The 14,679-nt window shown below is 46.8% G+C and overlaps 1 protein-coding gene across 3 annotated transcripts in view; it reads right to left on the bottom strand.

Moving 5' to 3' along the window:
• nme7 (NME/NM23 family member 7) overlaps positions 1 to 14,679 on the bottom strand; it is a 125,009-nt gene that overhangs the window by 26,107 nt on the left and 84,223 nt on the right. For 2 of the 3 annotated variants that reach the window (XM_033033020.1, XM_033033017.1), the window contains exons 8-9: positions 7,063 to 7,131; positions 5,604 to 5,705 (exon numbers count right to left, since the gene is read on the bottom strand). The exons of the other annotated variant lie outside the window; for it this stretch is intronic. In XM_033033020.1, coding sequence (XP_032888911.1) covers positions 5,604 to 5,705; positions 7,063 to 7,131 — 171 coding nt within the window. The remainder of the gene's footprint in view (positions 1 to 5,603; positions 5,706 to 7,062; positions 7,132 to 14,679) is intronic. 3 annotated transcript variants of the gene reach the window in all.

Below are 14,679 nucleotides of genomic sequence, written 5' to 3'. Positions count from 1 at the left end.
TATAAGTTATACTAGACCAAGTGCAGACCCGTTGGGTCTGTTTCCCCAACGGCGTTTTGCAGGGGGGGGGGAGGGGGGGCTGCGGCATCAAACTCATATTAACCAACCCCCAAACACACAGGTGGGGGGAGGGGGGGGGGATGTGAAGAGGGGAGGGAGGGGAGAGGAGGTGGAGGAAATGGGACAGATTTGGGAGGGAAAGGAGAGCGGGGTAGGGGGTGAGAGAGGGGGATGGGGAGAGAGATGTGGGGGAGGGGGAGGATGGGGAGGTAGGGGAGGAGGGAGGGAGGGGGAGAGGGGTGGGGGAGAGAGGGGAAAGAGTGGGGAGGGAGAGTGGAGGGGGAAGGGGGAGAGGTGGAAGAGTGGGGAGGGAGGTGGAGAGGGGTAGGGGGAGTGATGGAAGAGGGACAGAGGGGTAGGAGGAAGGGGGTGGCGTAGAGAGGGAAGGGGATAGAGGGATGGGTGGGAGGGGGTGCGGAGAGGGAAACATAGAACCATTGAAATTAAGTGCAGGAGTAGGCCATTCGGCCCTTCGAGCCTGCACCACCATTCAATATGATCGTGGCTGATCATCCAACTCAGTATCCTGTACCTGCCTTCTCTCCATACCCCCTGATCCCTTTAGCCACAAGGACCACATCTAACTCCCTCTTAAATACAGCCAATGAACAGGCCTCAACTACCTTCTGTGCCAGTGAATTCCAGAGATTCACCACTCTCTGTGTGAAAAATGTTTTTCTCATCTCAGTCCTAAAAGATTTACCTCTTATCCTTAAACTGTGACCCCTTGTTCTGGACTTCCCCAACATCTGGAACAATCTTCCTGCATCTAGCCTGTCCAACCCCTTAAGAATTTTGTAAGTTTCTATAAGATACCCCCTCAATCTTCTAAATTCTAGCATGTACAAGCCGAGTCTATCCAGTCTTTCGTCATATGAAAGTCCTGACAACCCAGGAATTAGTCTGGTGAACCTTCTCTGTACTCCCTCTATGGCAACAATGTATTTGAACATTGGGCATTGTGACATCACACAATGGAACGTTCACCAAGTGCTTGTGCTCCTGCAAAGGCATATGTAAATGGATCCATTCCGATTGGACATCTGTGAGCATAGGGCATTGTGACATCACACGATGGAACGTTCACCAGGGGCTGGGGCTGGTGATGCTTCTATGGGTGAGAAGCCAGTTTATTTTTGAAATATTGGGGGGGGGGGGTGAAGGATTTGATTAAAAACGTGCACTTAAACACGACGACCAATGGCAAACCCGTTGGGTCTGATCCCCCAACGCAGCCGTACCCTACCCGTAGCCCCCACTGGGGGGGGGGGGCGGCATCACCCCCACTAACCACCCCCACACACAGAGTTGGAAAAGTGTATAAAGACCGTCCCCTACCTGTAGCCCCCAGCGGAGACGTGGTCGTCGAAGTCGGGTTCTGGCCGTCTTAAAATAGCGTATATTGAAGTCGTTGAAGTCGGGTCCGTCTCGGCAACGGGGGGGGGGGAGGGGGTGGCGGGGCGGCATCACACACACGAAGCATCCCCACACACAGAGTCTTAAAAGTGTAATGCCCCAACGCAGCCGTTGCCTACCCGTAGCCCCCACGGGAGACGTGGTCCTCGAAGTAGAGCCGTTCTCGAAAGGCCGTTTTTAAATGGCGTCGCGTGAGGTTGTGCTGCGGGCACCAGCAGCCGTTATGGTCGCAGGCCAGCAGGAGGCGACAAAATGAGTGAGGGGGGGGGGGGGAGGAGAATGTTTCAAAGAAAAAAATGGACATAAACATAACGAAATGTAATGAGGAGTGGATAGCTGGAAGGGAAAGTGAAATGTCTACCGAAATGGCTGCTTGTATGGGTGAGTAGCCAGTTTTTATTTGAAAAACTGGGGGGGGGGAGGCATTACACTTTTGCGTTGGGGCATTACACTTTTAAGTGGTGAAAGTTCTGACATAACAGGACTCAGCCTGGTGAACCTTCTCTGTAATCCCTCTCTATGGCAACGATGTCTTTGAGCATTGGGCATTGTGACATCACACGATGGAACCTTCACCATTGGCTGGGGCTCCTGCATAGGCATATGCAAAGGGAGTGGGCCAGGCTGCCGGACGGACGGACGGAGTTCCGTTTTGGAATCTGGGGCGAGAGTTTTATATAATAACTAGACCAAGTGCAGACCCGTTGGGTCTGTTTCCCCAACGGCGTTTTGCAGGGGGGAGGGGGGGCTGCGGCATTAAACTCATATTAACCAACCCCCAAACACACAGGTGGGGGGATGGGATGAGGGGTGGGAGGGGAGAGGAGGTGGAGGAAATGGGACAGATTTGGGTGGGAAAGGAGAGCGGGGTAGGGGGTGAGAGAGGGGGATTGGGGAGAGAGATGTGGGGGAGGGGGGGATGGGGAGGTAGGGGAGGAGGGAGGGAGGGGGAGAGGGGTGGGGGAGAGAGGGGAAAGAGTGGGAGGGAGAGTGGAGGGGGAAGGGGGAGAGGTGGAAGAGTGGGGAGGGAGGTGGAGAGGGGTAGGGGCAGTGATGGAAGAGGGACAGAGGGGTAGGAGGAAGGGGGTGCGTAGAGAGGGAAGGGGGGGTGGGGAAGAGAGGGATGGGTGGGAGAGGGGTGCGGAGAGGGAACATAGAACCATTGAAATTAAGTGCTGGAGTAGGCCATTCGGACCTTCGAGCCTGCACCACCATTCAATATGATCGTGGCTGATCATCCAACTCAGTATCCTGTACCTGCCTTCTCTCCATACCCCCTGATCCCTTTAGCCACAAAGACCACATCTAACTCCCTCTTAAATACAGCCAATGAACAGGCCTCAACTACCTTCTGTGCCAGTGAATTCCAGAGATTCACCACTCTCTGTGTGAAAAATGTATTTCTCATCTCGGTCCTAAAAGATTTACCCCTTATCCTTAAACTGTGACCCCTTGTTCTGGACTTCCCCAACATCTGGAACAATCTTCCTGCATCTAGCCTGTCCAACCCGTTAAGAATTTTGTAAGTTTCTATAAGATACCCCCTCAATCTTCTAAAATCTAGCGAGTACAAGCCGAGTCTATCCAGTCTTTCTTCATATGAAAGTCCTGACATCCAGGAATCAGTCTGGTGAACCTTCTCTGTACTCCCTCTATGGCAACGATGTATTTGAACATTGGGCATTGTGACATCACACAATGGAACGTTCACCAAGTGCTTGTGCTCCTGCAAAGGCATATGTAAATGAATCCATTCCGATTGGACATCTGTGAGCATAGGGCATTGTGACATCACACGATGGAACGTTCACCAGGGGCTGGGGCTGGTGCTGATTCTATGGGTGAGAAGCCAGTTTATTTTTGAAATATTGGGGGGGGGGTGAAGGATTTGATTAAAAACGTGCACTTAAACACGACGACCAATGGCAAACCCGTTGGGTCTGATCCCCCAACGCAGCCGTTCCCTACCCGTAGCCCCCACTGTGGGGGGGCGGCATCACACACACTAACCACCCCCACACACAGAGTTGGAAAAGTGTATAAACACCGTTCCCAACCTGTAGCCCTCAGGGGAGACGTGGTCGTCGAAGTCGGGTCCCGGCCGTCTTAAAATAGCGTATCTTGAAGTCGTCGAAGTCGGGTCCGTCTCGGCAACTCGGGGGGGGGGGGGGGGGGTGGCGGGGCGGCATCACACACACGAAGCATCCCCACACACAGAGCCTTAAAAGTGTAATGCCCCAACGCAGCCGTTGCCTACCCGCAGCCCCCACGGGAGACGTGGTCCTCGAAGTAGAGCAGTTCCCGAAAGGCCGTTTTTAAATAGCGTTGCGTGTGGTTGTGCTGTGGGCGCCAGCAACCGTTATGGTCGCTGGCCAGCAGGAGGCGACAAAATGAGTGGGGGGAGGGGGGGGGGGAGGAGAAGGTACATAAACATAACGAAATGTAATGAGGAGTGGATAGCTGGAAGGGAAAGTGAAATGTCTACCGAAATGGCTGCTTGTATGGGTGAGAAGCCAGTTTTTATTTGAAAAACTGGGGGGGGAGGAGGCATTACACTTTTGCGTTGGGGCATTACACTTTTAAGTGGTGAAAGTTCTGACATAACAGGAATCAGCCTGGTGAACCTTCTCTGTAATCCCTCTCTATGGCAACGATGTATTTGAGCTTCGGGCATTGTGACATCACACGATGGAACGTTCACCATTGGCTGGGGCTCCTGCATAGGCATATGTAAATGGATCCATTCCGATTGGACGTATGTGAAGATTGGGCATTGTGACATCACACGATGGAACGTTCAGCAGGGGCTGGGGCTGGTGAAGCTTCTGTGGGTGTGAAGCCAGTTTAGTTTTGAAATATTGGGGGAGGGGGGGGGGGGTTAGGATTTGATTTAAAACGTACACTTAAACACGTCGAAATGTAATGAGGAACGGATACTTAGAAAGAAAAGTGAAATCTCTACCAAAATGGAAAAGATGTCGGCGATTCAGCGTTCCCCCTTATCCTTAAACTTTGACCCCTTGTTCTGGTCTTCCCCAACATCCGGAACAATCTTCCTGCATCTAGCCTGTCCAACCCCTTAAGAATTTTAAACGTTTCTATAAGATACCCCCTCAATCTTCTAAAATCTAGCGATTACAAGGCGAGTCTATCCAGTCTTTCTTCATATGAAAGTTCTGACATTCCAGGAATCAGTCTGGTGAACCTTCTCTGTAATCCCTCTCTATGGCAATAATGTATTTGAGCATTGGGCATTGTGACATCACACGATGGAACGTTCACCATGGGCTTGGGCTCCTGCATAGGCATATGTAAATGAATCCATTCCGATTGGACATCTGTGAGCATTGGGCATTGTGACATCACACGATGGAACGTTCAGCAGGGGCTGGTGCTGAAGCTGAATCGATGAGTGAGAAGCCAGTTTAGTTTTGAAATATTTGGGGGGGGGGGAAGGATTTGATTAAAAACGTGTACTTAAACACGACGGAATGTAATGAGGAGCGGATACTTAGAAAGAAAAGTGAAATCTCTACCGAAATGGAAAAGATGTCGGCGATTCTGCGTCCGGTTTCGGAGTTGCAGGGAATCAATGGAAGAAATGTGGCCGGAAGCCAGGCCGGAAGCCGTACATGTAAATGGATCCGTTCCGATAGGACGTCTGCGAGCCTCGGGCATCGCGATTGGACGTCTGCGAGCATCGGGCATTGTGACATCGCACGGCGGGAACGAATCGAAAGGCAGGCAGGCAGCCGGACGGAGTTCCGTTTCGGAATCTGGGGCGAGAGTTTTATATAATAATAGATAGATGACAGGATTTTAATTTGAAGGACATTAGATAAATGGCTTTCTCTTTCAAAATAAAACTGAATATGCTCAAACCATTAATCATAGCTGCCAGAACAATGTTGTTCTTTATGGAATTGAACATCCATTGTAAAATAGAGGAAATCTGTTACAAAATATTGATATTGCATGGAACTGACAGGTAATCTGTCATTTAAAAAAAAATCTGAATAAAAGGTAATTCATACAAGACCTGCTATGAAAAATGTGCCACTTCTGTCATTTTCAATTTACCAACTGGTAAAATACAGTAACTTATTTGCAACTTGACCATAACTTACAGGATCAGATGGTCCACAGCATTCTCTAAATGACTTCTGAACCTCACTTCCCTGTAATTCCAAGGCCAGGCAAGGGCCTGAACATAGTTCAATTACCATAGCCTGTAGAAATACATCAAATCATATTAGTATGAAAAGTTATCATTTCTTCCATCCTCACCTCACCCTAAACAATTTTATTTGTATTCTTACATTGTAGCATCGTTTTTGGATACAAAACAAAGCAAAATTATCAACTGTTAATTTCTGATTTTAAAACACATTCAATATATATTTTTTGTGCATCTCTGGACCCACTGATCTCAGCTAGTAAAACTGGGGGTTGATGCTTTGCAAGCTTAAAAATGGTGGTTGATTGAATTGTACAGCCTGGAAACAGGCTCTACAGCTTACCGAGTCCACATCATCCATCAATCACCCGTTCACACTAGTTCTAAGTTATCCCACTTTCCCACCCACTCCCTGCACACCAGGGGGCAATTTACAAAGGCCAGTTAACCTACAAACCCGCATGTCTTTGGGATTTGTGAGGAAGCTGGAGCACCCAAAGGTAACACAGAAGGCCACAGGGAGAACCTGCAAACTCCACACAGGCAGTACCCAAGTTTGGGATTGAACCCAGGTCTCTGGCATTGTGAGGCGGCAGCAGCTCCACCAGATGTGCCACTGTGTCAATTTATTTTTCTTAATAACTCTTCATGTCCATGATGAAGACAATTGACAGATCTGATTTACAAATTTATCAGTAAGTCCCCAACTTCTGTGTTTGACAGTGCATTTAGAGAAGTCCAATATTTAATGCAAACCATTGAGTTACAGGCAAGAGAAAACAAGATTTGGTCTATTGAAGCTGACAACTTTAACTCAAACCAATTGTGAGCCCTAATAGCGGTGCTGTTCGACATCAACCGACTCAGGACTACCAACTGGCTGGACCCAGACATGTAAACTATAAGAAAGACAAAGTGCTGGAGTAATTCATCGGGTCAGACAGCATCCCTGAAGAATATGGACAAATGACATTTTGGTTTGAGACCCTTCTTCAGACTGAAGAACCTATCCATGTTCTCCAGAGACACTGCCTGCCCCGCTGGGTTATTCCAGCAGTTTGAATCTTTTTTTGTAAACAAGCATCTGCTGTTCCTTGTGTCTACATTGCAATCTATGACCCCATAAGCACACGGTAGACAGAAAGATAATTGTGCATTCTCTTAAATATGTACGCTTGAAAGTTAGTAGATGCTTAAACTAAAATATAGCTGAAAAAAATCAAGGAGTTTCAAGTTAGTTTATTCTATGTGCATTTCTCATGATAAGGTAGATAGTTTACACAGTCCAGACATCCGTTCATTGTCAAAATTAGTTCATTTGTACATTTTGTGCTCTTGCATTAAAAGTTCCTCCCACCCTCCATGATTTGTTAATGTTGTTCATCTGCCTTAACCTACTTCCTACTTACATTGTATTCAGCAACAACTCCTTTGTATATTTCCAAGAACTCCTCTGCATTGGTTCGTTCTACATAAAACTGTGGGCAAAAGAGAATAAAGGTAAACAAGATTTGCCAGAATTGTTGGCTATTGGAATTTGGGTTAAAAACTCAACAAGACTTTACAAGATTAACAAGATTTTAATTTTCTCCTCTGTATACTCAAATTATCTCTGCTTTAGTTTCCGTACCACAAGATGCACAGAAACTATATAGAAATCTATTCATTTTTGAATCATAGACATCACGGAAGCCCTTTGGCCCAAGTCGTCCATGTCGACCATGATTAGGGGCAACACAGTAGCACAGCGGTTGAGTTGCTGCGTAACGTCGCCAGGGATCTGTGTTCGATCCTGACTAGTGGTGTCGTCTGTACGGAGTTTGTATGCTCTCCCTGTGACTGTGTGGGTTTTCTCCGGGTGCACTGGTTTCCTTCCACACTCCAAAGACAGTCAGGTTTGTAAGTTAATTGCCTTCGGTAAAATTGAAAAATTGTCCCGAGTGTGTAGGATAGTGCTAATGTGCGAGGTGATCCCTGGTCAGTGGGCCGAAGGGCCTGTTTCCGCACTGTATCTCTAAAAGATGCCCCATCCAAGCTCTCAATACTCTCAATATTTCCGCCATGTCTAGATAATGCAGCCGCAGCAGGTACTTTCAACCTTCACTCCCTCTACCTTCAGAGAACCAAGTTTAAAATATTAAGTGGAAATGAAAGTCAAAGTCAAGGCTCTTTCCCGACAATGAAACTGCTCCAGTAACAGAGCTACCTGTTTCTATCAAAATAATGCAAGAAGAAAAATATCTGCATGTCCTTAGGATGCATTTTTGTAGTTGTGATTGATCGGTTAATATTTGGCAGGATATATGGAAAACCCTACTGATTTTTCTTTATGGGGCTTCTGAATGCAAATGTTAATGCAAATTTTAATCCAAATGCCAACAGCCAGTAATTGTGGCAACCACCACTCCAACAAGGCTGCAGATAAAAAGCAACCTACATTGTACATTTGGAATGGAGCTTGAATCTACAAACTTCTAACTCACATAAAAAGTGCCTCCACTCAATTTTGTTGCTAACGCGAGGAGTTGGTTAGAGGAGCTACAAGGATCAAAGTAAGCCTTACTTGAAGGTTTCTTTGAAAGGCTGTTTACAAGTCAGCACTCAAATACTCCTGCAGAATACTGAACAGGTCAGGGAAAAATAGGAGTTCACCATCTCAAGTTACTGAAAGAACCAGTTTAAATGTTGAAACAGATTTCTTCTTCCAGTGAATGGTGACCTCTGGAACTGGCCGGATCTGGTTTGTTCTGTACCTTTTCATACCTCTAATTTCCCTCTCCCTTGACTCTAAGTCTGAAGAAGGGCCTCAACCCGAAACGTCATCTATTCCTTTTCTCCAGAGATGCTGCCTGACCCGCTGAGTTACTCCAGCATTTGTGTTGACCTCTGGAACAGGCTGCAGGTCAAGGCCTTGTAAGCAATCTTGTTAAATTGCATCAGCCGTGCATTTGTTTCGCACTAGGGTGGAGATAAAGTAAAAGTGGTAGGTATTGTATAACATTAAAGAAGACCTACATGATCCTTGGACTCATTTTGCTTGCCTAACGTGGTCAAGAGGAACATTTTCAAGCTTGTCTTCTACTTGTTCTAGGTCATTTTCTACATCTATCAGATATAATGATTCCAGGTAGAATCGGGTATGTAAAGATACTGTGATGTTCAGAATGTTGCAATTGTTTGGAAATCTATTCGTGTTCATCGCCGTCCTGAAGAGTCATACTCAAATTTCTGGACTGAGATTTGAAGTAACATTCAATAAAAAAATTACTGTCTTGCAATTGAGGACACCAAACTCTTTGCTTCTCAACGGGTGTCCAGAATGTTGTGTTGAGGTTAATAAAATTCAAGAGCTGAAAGTATTTAATTGTCATATGTACCAAAACGGAACAATGAAATTCTTACTTGCAGCAGCACAACAGGCCTGTAAACACAGTACTCATAGATGACATAATGAACAATAGAAAAGTTGAATTAATTTTTTTTTAAATGTTAGTGCAAAACATAAGCCCAATGTCCCTAGATGCAACCAAGAGAGTTTGTAATCAATAGCTTAGTTGGTACTTGCAGTGTTCATGTGCCTAATGGTTGTTGGAGCTGAAGCTGTTCTTGAATCTGGAATTCACATTTTTCAGACTCTTATACCTTCTTCCCGAAGGCAGGAGTGAGATGAGAGCGCGGTCAGGTACCGTGGGTAATAGATGATGCTGAATCCCTTTTTGAGGAAGCGCCTCCTATAGATCTCATCGATAGTGGGAAGGTCAATACCTGTGATGGACCAGGCAGTGTCCACCCCATTTTGAAATTTCCTTTGTTCCTGGGGGTTTGAGTTGCCAAACCAGACGGTGATGCAACCAGTCGATATGCTCTCTTTCGTACTCCTGTAGAAGTTCAAGAGAGTATTGGTCGACATACTGAATCTCTTCATTCTTCTAAAGAAGTAGAGGTTTTGGTGGCTTTCTCTATGATTGCATCAATGTCCTGGGTCCAGGACAAATCATCAGAAATATGCACACCCAGGAACCTGAACGTGCGAAGCAGCGGCTCGGCCAGCTATGCCACTGTTTTGCGCTGAGGACTGAGATACCACCACAGGAGATAAAGAACCCAGAAAAAAAATCCAGAAACAAGGCAAGGATTATGAAATGGAGGAACCTGGCCATTTTTGACGGTGGGCTTGGGTAAGGGTGAAAAGGGTAAGATAGCTGGACTGATTAACTCAACATTAGTGACAAAGTAGCTCATGAGTTCCTTATGTCTCTTTTTTTTAATGTGCGGGGAGACAGATACAAAATGAGTAATAGGTAAGAGAAGCCAAGAATCATCTTTTCAGCCCAAGGAGATTCTACAATACAAAGTTAACATTCCAAATAGAAAGATTTAGCACAGGAATGCAAAGCAGTAGTTCTAAAAGATATGATAAATGGTTAAATCTGCTCCCTGCCATCAATTTTCAAGACAATGACCCTTTGACTTAGAGTGGAAATGAAATCCATAACAGGAAGAATAATGGAGTAGCTATTTGACTTCAGACCATGAAATCGAAATAAGAGGCTGAGATGAGAAACGTCATGGTGAATGCTGGGCCAAAATGTTGGAAATTTGAAACCACTTTTGCAAGTGACTAGAGGGAGAGTAGTAGTAGGCCCCCCTCGGTCATGACTGTCCATGGGTGATGCATCCTGGTAGTATGCAAGCCTGGGCAATGTCATATGGAGGACAGGCTGTTGCCCATGCAGCACGTCCCCCCTCTCCACGTCGCTGATCGGTCCAAAGGTACAGCAGGGCCGTTACAGTTTGGCATCAGCGCCGTCGCAGGCGTGTGCGGACGTGGCGCCGACGGACGAGAGGCTGAAGCAAAGAAGTCGATGCCAAAGAACCGAATGGAAACAAGGCCGAAACGCCAATAAACCGAAAGATTACGAAGACGAAACGCCTACTAACCGAAAGGATGGGATGCAAACTAACCGAAAGGGCGGGACGCCTAAAAGCCAACAAACCGAATAGCTGCGTCGCCTAAAAGCAAACTTACAGAATGGCCGCTCTGTACAAATGCCACCTACCTGAAAGGCGGCGTCGCCTACAAGCCAAAGGACTGACTGCCGCTCAACAGAAAAGTCCAATAACGGACATGACGTTGCCGGGGGGCCGGACTTGTCAGCGATTGGTCCAGATCCCCGTGTCCATCACATCACTGTGAAAGCATGAACATTGTCCCAAACCTCCGCTCCACCCGACCCGCAGCCCGCGGAGGGTGGCCGTGAGAGTGGGGGCTGTCCCGAGGGATGCACACCTTCGGCCGCTTTCAACTTGGGGCTTGGGTTCAGATTGCCCAGTCACCTATGGCTTGTGTGGGAAAATGGACCCCACACTCCCGTCTCCCACTTCTCTCTCCTCTCTTCTCTCTCTCCCCCTCTCTCTCTCCCTTCTCTCTCTCCCCTCTTCTCTCTCCTCCTCTCTCTCCCCTCTTCCCTCTGTCCTCCTTCCCAGGCTGACGAGTCCCATCTGCCCGAGACTCGTGGGGACGGGAGCGTCTACCTTCCCGTGCAGGTCTATAGCACCTGCCCACTGCCCAGTGACTGGAGGGAGAGTGGGGCACACAAAAAGTAGTGTTTGTGGAGGGGAGAGCGGAATGTGCATTGACAAGGATGCTAAGAGATCAGAGGTGGGGTACTATTACACCAGTACTCGGATTCACTCTTTCCAGGCACACAATCAATGAAGCTAAAAGTATTCTGCCACCTTCCTCAATTATTAATTTCGGCTCTTTTGAAAAATGTTCTGCTAAAATGGCTTCTACACTATACAGAAACAAAGAACTGCAGATGCTGGTAAATACACAAAAAGGACAAGAAGTGCTGCGGTAACTTAGCAGGTCGGGCAACATCTCTGGAGAACATGGATAGGTGAGGTTTTGGGTCAAGACCCTTCTTCAGAAGTACAGTACATCCCGTACATTAGTTCTATCCTCCACAATAGGCACAATTTACAATTTTACCAAAGCCAATGAACCTACAAACCTGTACGTCTTTGGAGTGTGGGAGAAAACTGGTGCACCCGGAGAAAATGCTTGCGTTCACAAGGCGAACATATATACATAGAAACATAGACATAGAAAATAGGTGCAGTATAGGCCCTTCTGCCCTTCGAGCCTGCACCGCCATTCAATATGATCATGGCTGATCATCTAACTCAGTATCCTGTACCTGCCTTCTCTCCATACCCCCTGATCCCTTTAGCCACAAGGGCCACATCTAACTCCCTCTTAAATATAGCCAATGAACTGGCCTCAACTTCCTTCTGTGGCAGAGTGTTCCAGAGATTCACCACTCTCTGTGTGAAAAATGTTTTTCTCATCTCGGTCCTAAAGGATTTCCCCTTTATCCTTAAACTGTGACCCCTTGTCCTGGACTTCCCCAACATCGGGAACAATCTTCCTGCATCTAGCTTGTCCAACCCCTTAATAATTTTGTAAGTTTCTATGGCACTGTAAGGCAGCAACTCTACCGCTGTGCAAATGTGCTGCCCACTGTGTCCTTTTGTGGTTTCTACACTAGGAGCCTCCTGTGCAAGATGAATATAATGCAGGTTTACAAACATCTTGAAAGTTCCTAACCACCAATGACTGGCCTTGAATATACGGGCAATTTTAGAAGTAATTATTCCCTTCATTTTCTTTCAAGTCTTGTCACAACAATCTTATTTCTTCTTGGTTCATCATCGAAGGAGAACATGGTGCTGAATCTAGTCATGGTGTTGCTCCAGTCTGAAGAAGGGTCTCAACCTGAAACGTTACTTTTCTCCAGGGATGCGGCCTGTCCCGCTGAGTTACTCCAGCTTTTTGTGTCTATCTTCGGTTTAAACCAGCATCTGCAGTTCCTTCCTACACATGGTGCTGAATCTGATCTTCTAGCCACATGCTACACCCTTTTATATTCTCAACTAGACCAAGTGGGACCCATTGGGCCCCGTTTCCCATAATGCAACCCGTTCCCCCAACGCAATATTCCACCACTCACCCATAGACCCCAACTGCGCAGGCGCGGCTCATTTCCCGTTATCCCCCAGAACTCCTTCCCCCTCCTCTTCATCCTCCCTCTTCTTTCCCCTCTCGTCCTCCCCTCCCCATTCCCTCCATCACCTCTCTCTCCCTCCCTCTCCTTTCCTCTACCCTCAGTCACTCACTCCCTCCATAACCCCTCTCCCCTCCCTACACCCCTTCTCTCCCTCTATCTCCCTGCTCCCCCACTAAACACAATGTTTAAATAACATTAAACAACAATCATCCACTCCCTCGCTCTCCTTATAACAAAGTAACAAATCTCTCATTGCACTGGGAGTCCTGTCTCCCCTTCCCCCACTCCCTCTCTCTCCTTACAACAATGTAACAAATCTCTCATTGCACTGGGTACTCTGTCATTAGGTAGCATTGCAACAGGCAGGGCAAGTTTTAAAGTGAAAAGTTAGATTTTTTTTAAGTGAAAATATATATTTTTTAAGTTTAAAATTTGAATAACTTGTAAAATATAACATCAATCTGAATGGAACGCTGCTGTGTTTTTTAAAACGGACTGTTTTTTAATGTAAATGAGATCCCATTGTGATGTCATTGTGGGTGGGACACTGCTGACGGGCAGTTTATGTAAATGAGATCCCATTGTGAGTAAGGTGGATCAAAAATTGTAGCGCTATCATGTACTGTTTTCGTGTAATTTCAGGATCACATGGGCAGACATACATACACACAGACAGGCAGACAGACAGACAGAATCACAGACATAGAAATAAACAAGATTAGAGTTTTAGTAATATACTAGACCAAGTGCAGACCCGTTGGGTCTGGTCCCTGAACATGCTTCAGACCCCGAGTACGGGGGTGGGGGGAGGGGGGGTGTTGTTACCGAACTGAACTCACTGTGGAATGAATGCATTAATGGAGCCACTCTGCGACAAAATGAGTGAGTGGGGGGGGGGGGGGGGGTGGAGGATTTTAATAAAAATGTGTACATAAAAATGTGCAAATGTTTTGAGGAGTGCATGAGTGAATGTAAAAGTGAATTAGCTAGCAAAATGGAAAAAATGACGGAGCTTCAGCGTGTGGTGCAGGCGGACCAAGGAATCAAAGGGCGAATCTGACATACACCCACACACACACACACACACACACACACACACACACACAGTTTTAATAGTATATAGACAAATATACTAGACCAAGAGTTCGCAACCTGGGTAAATTTCCCCCCAGGGGGTAAATTTCACCTACCCAGGGAGTAAATTTATTGACTCTAAATTTGTTAAAAACAGTATTTTAAAATTTCCCCTTTGTCAGTTGCTTTATTATGGTAGAAGTTTAAACTCAAATTACTGAACAAAACAGGATGGGGGTAAATTTACTTACGAAAAGTTGCCAGGGGGTAAACGGGATGAAAAAGGTTGGGAACCCCTGGACTAGACCAAGTGGGACCATTTGGGCCCCGTTACCCTGACGCAATATTCCACCACTCACCCGTTCCTCCAATGCAACCCATTCCCCCAACGCAATATTCCACCGCTCACCCATAGCCCCAATTGCGCAGGCCCCTCATCCCCCAGCACTCCATTCCCCTCCTCTTCACTCTCCCTCTTCTTCCCCCTCCCCTCCCCCACTCCCTCCCTCACCTCTCTCTTTTCCCCAACCCTCAGTCACTCCCTCCCTCCCTCCATAACGCCTCTCCCCTCCCTACCCCCTCCTCTCCCTCCATCTGTTTAAATAACATTAAACAACAATCCTCTCCTCGTCCCTCCCGCACTCCCTCCCTCTCCTTACAACAATGTAACAAATCTCTCATTGCACTTGTAGTCCTGTCTTTGTTAACATTGTAACCAAATGTTTTTGAAAAGAGCAATCTTTTATGTAAATGAGGTTGGGGATCCCATTGTGACATCATAAGCTGCTGTCAGTGCATGCAAGTGAATTTTGACAACGTGGGGTTTAGTAAAGTTTAAAATGTGCCCCCCATGCAACCCGTTCTCCCAACGCAATATTC

This window comes from Amblyraja radiata, chromosome 14 (genome assembly GCF_010909765.2).
Source record: "Amblyraja radiata isolate CabotCenter1 chromosome 14, sAmbRad1.1.pri, whole genome shotgun sequence".
Taxonomy (NCBI): Eukaryota; Metazoa; Chordata; class Chondrichthyes; order Rajiformes; family Rajidae; genus Amblyraja; species Amblyraja radiata.
Note: the sequence above shows the minus strand (reverse complement) of the source record. Positions and strands in the feature narration are given on the sequence as shown.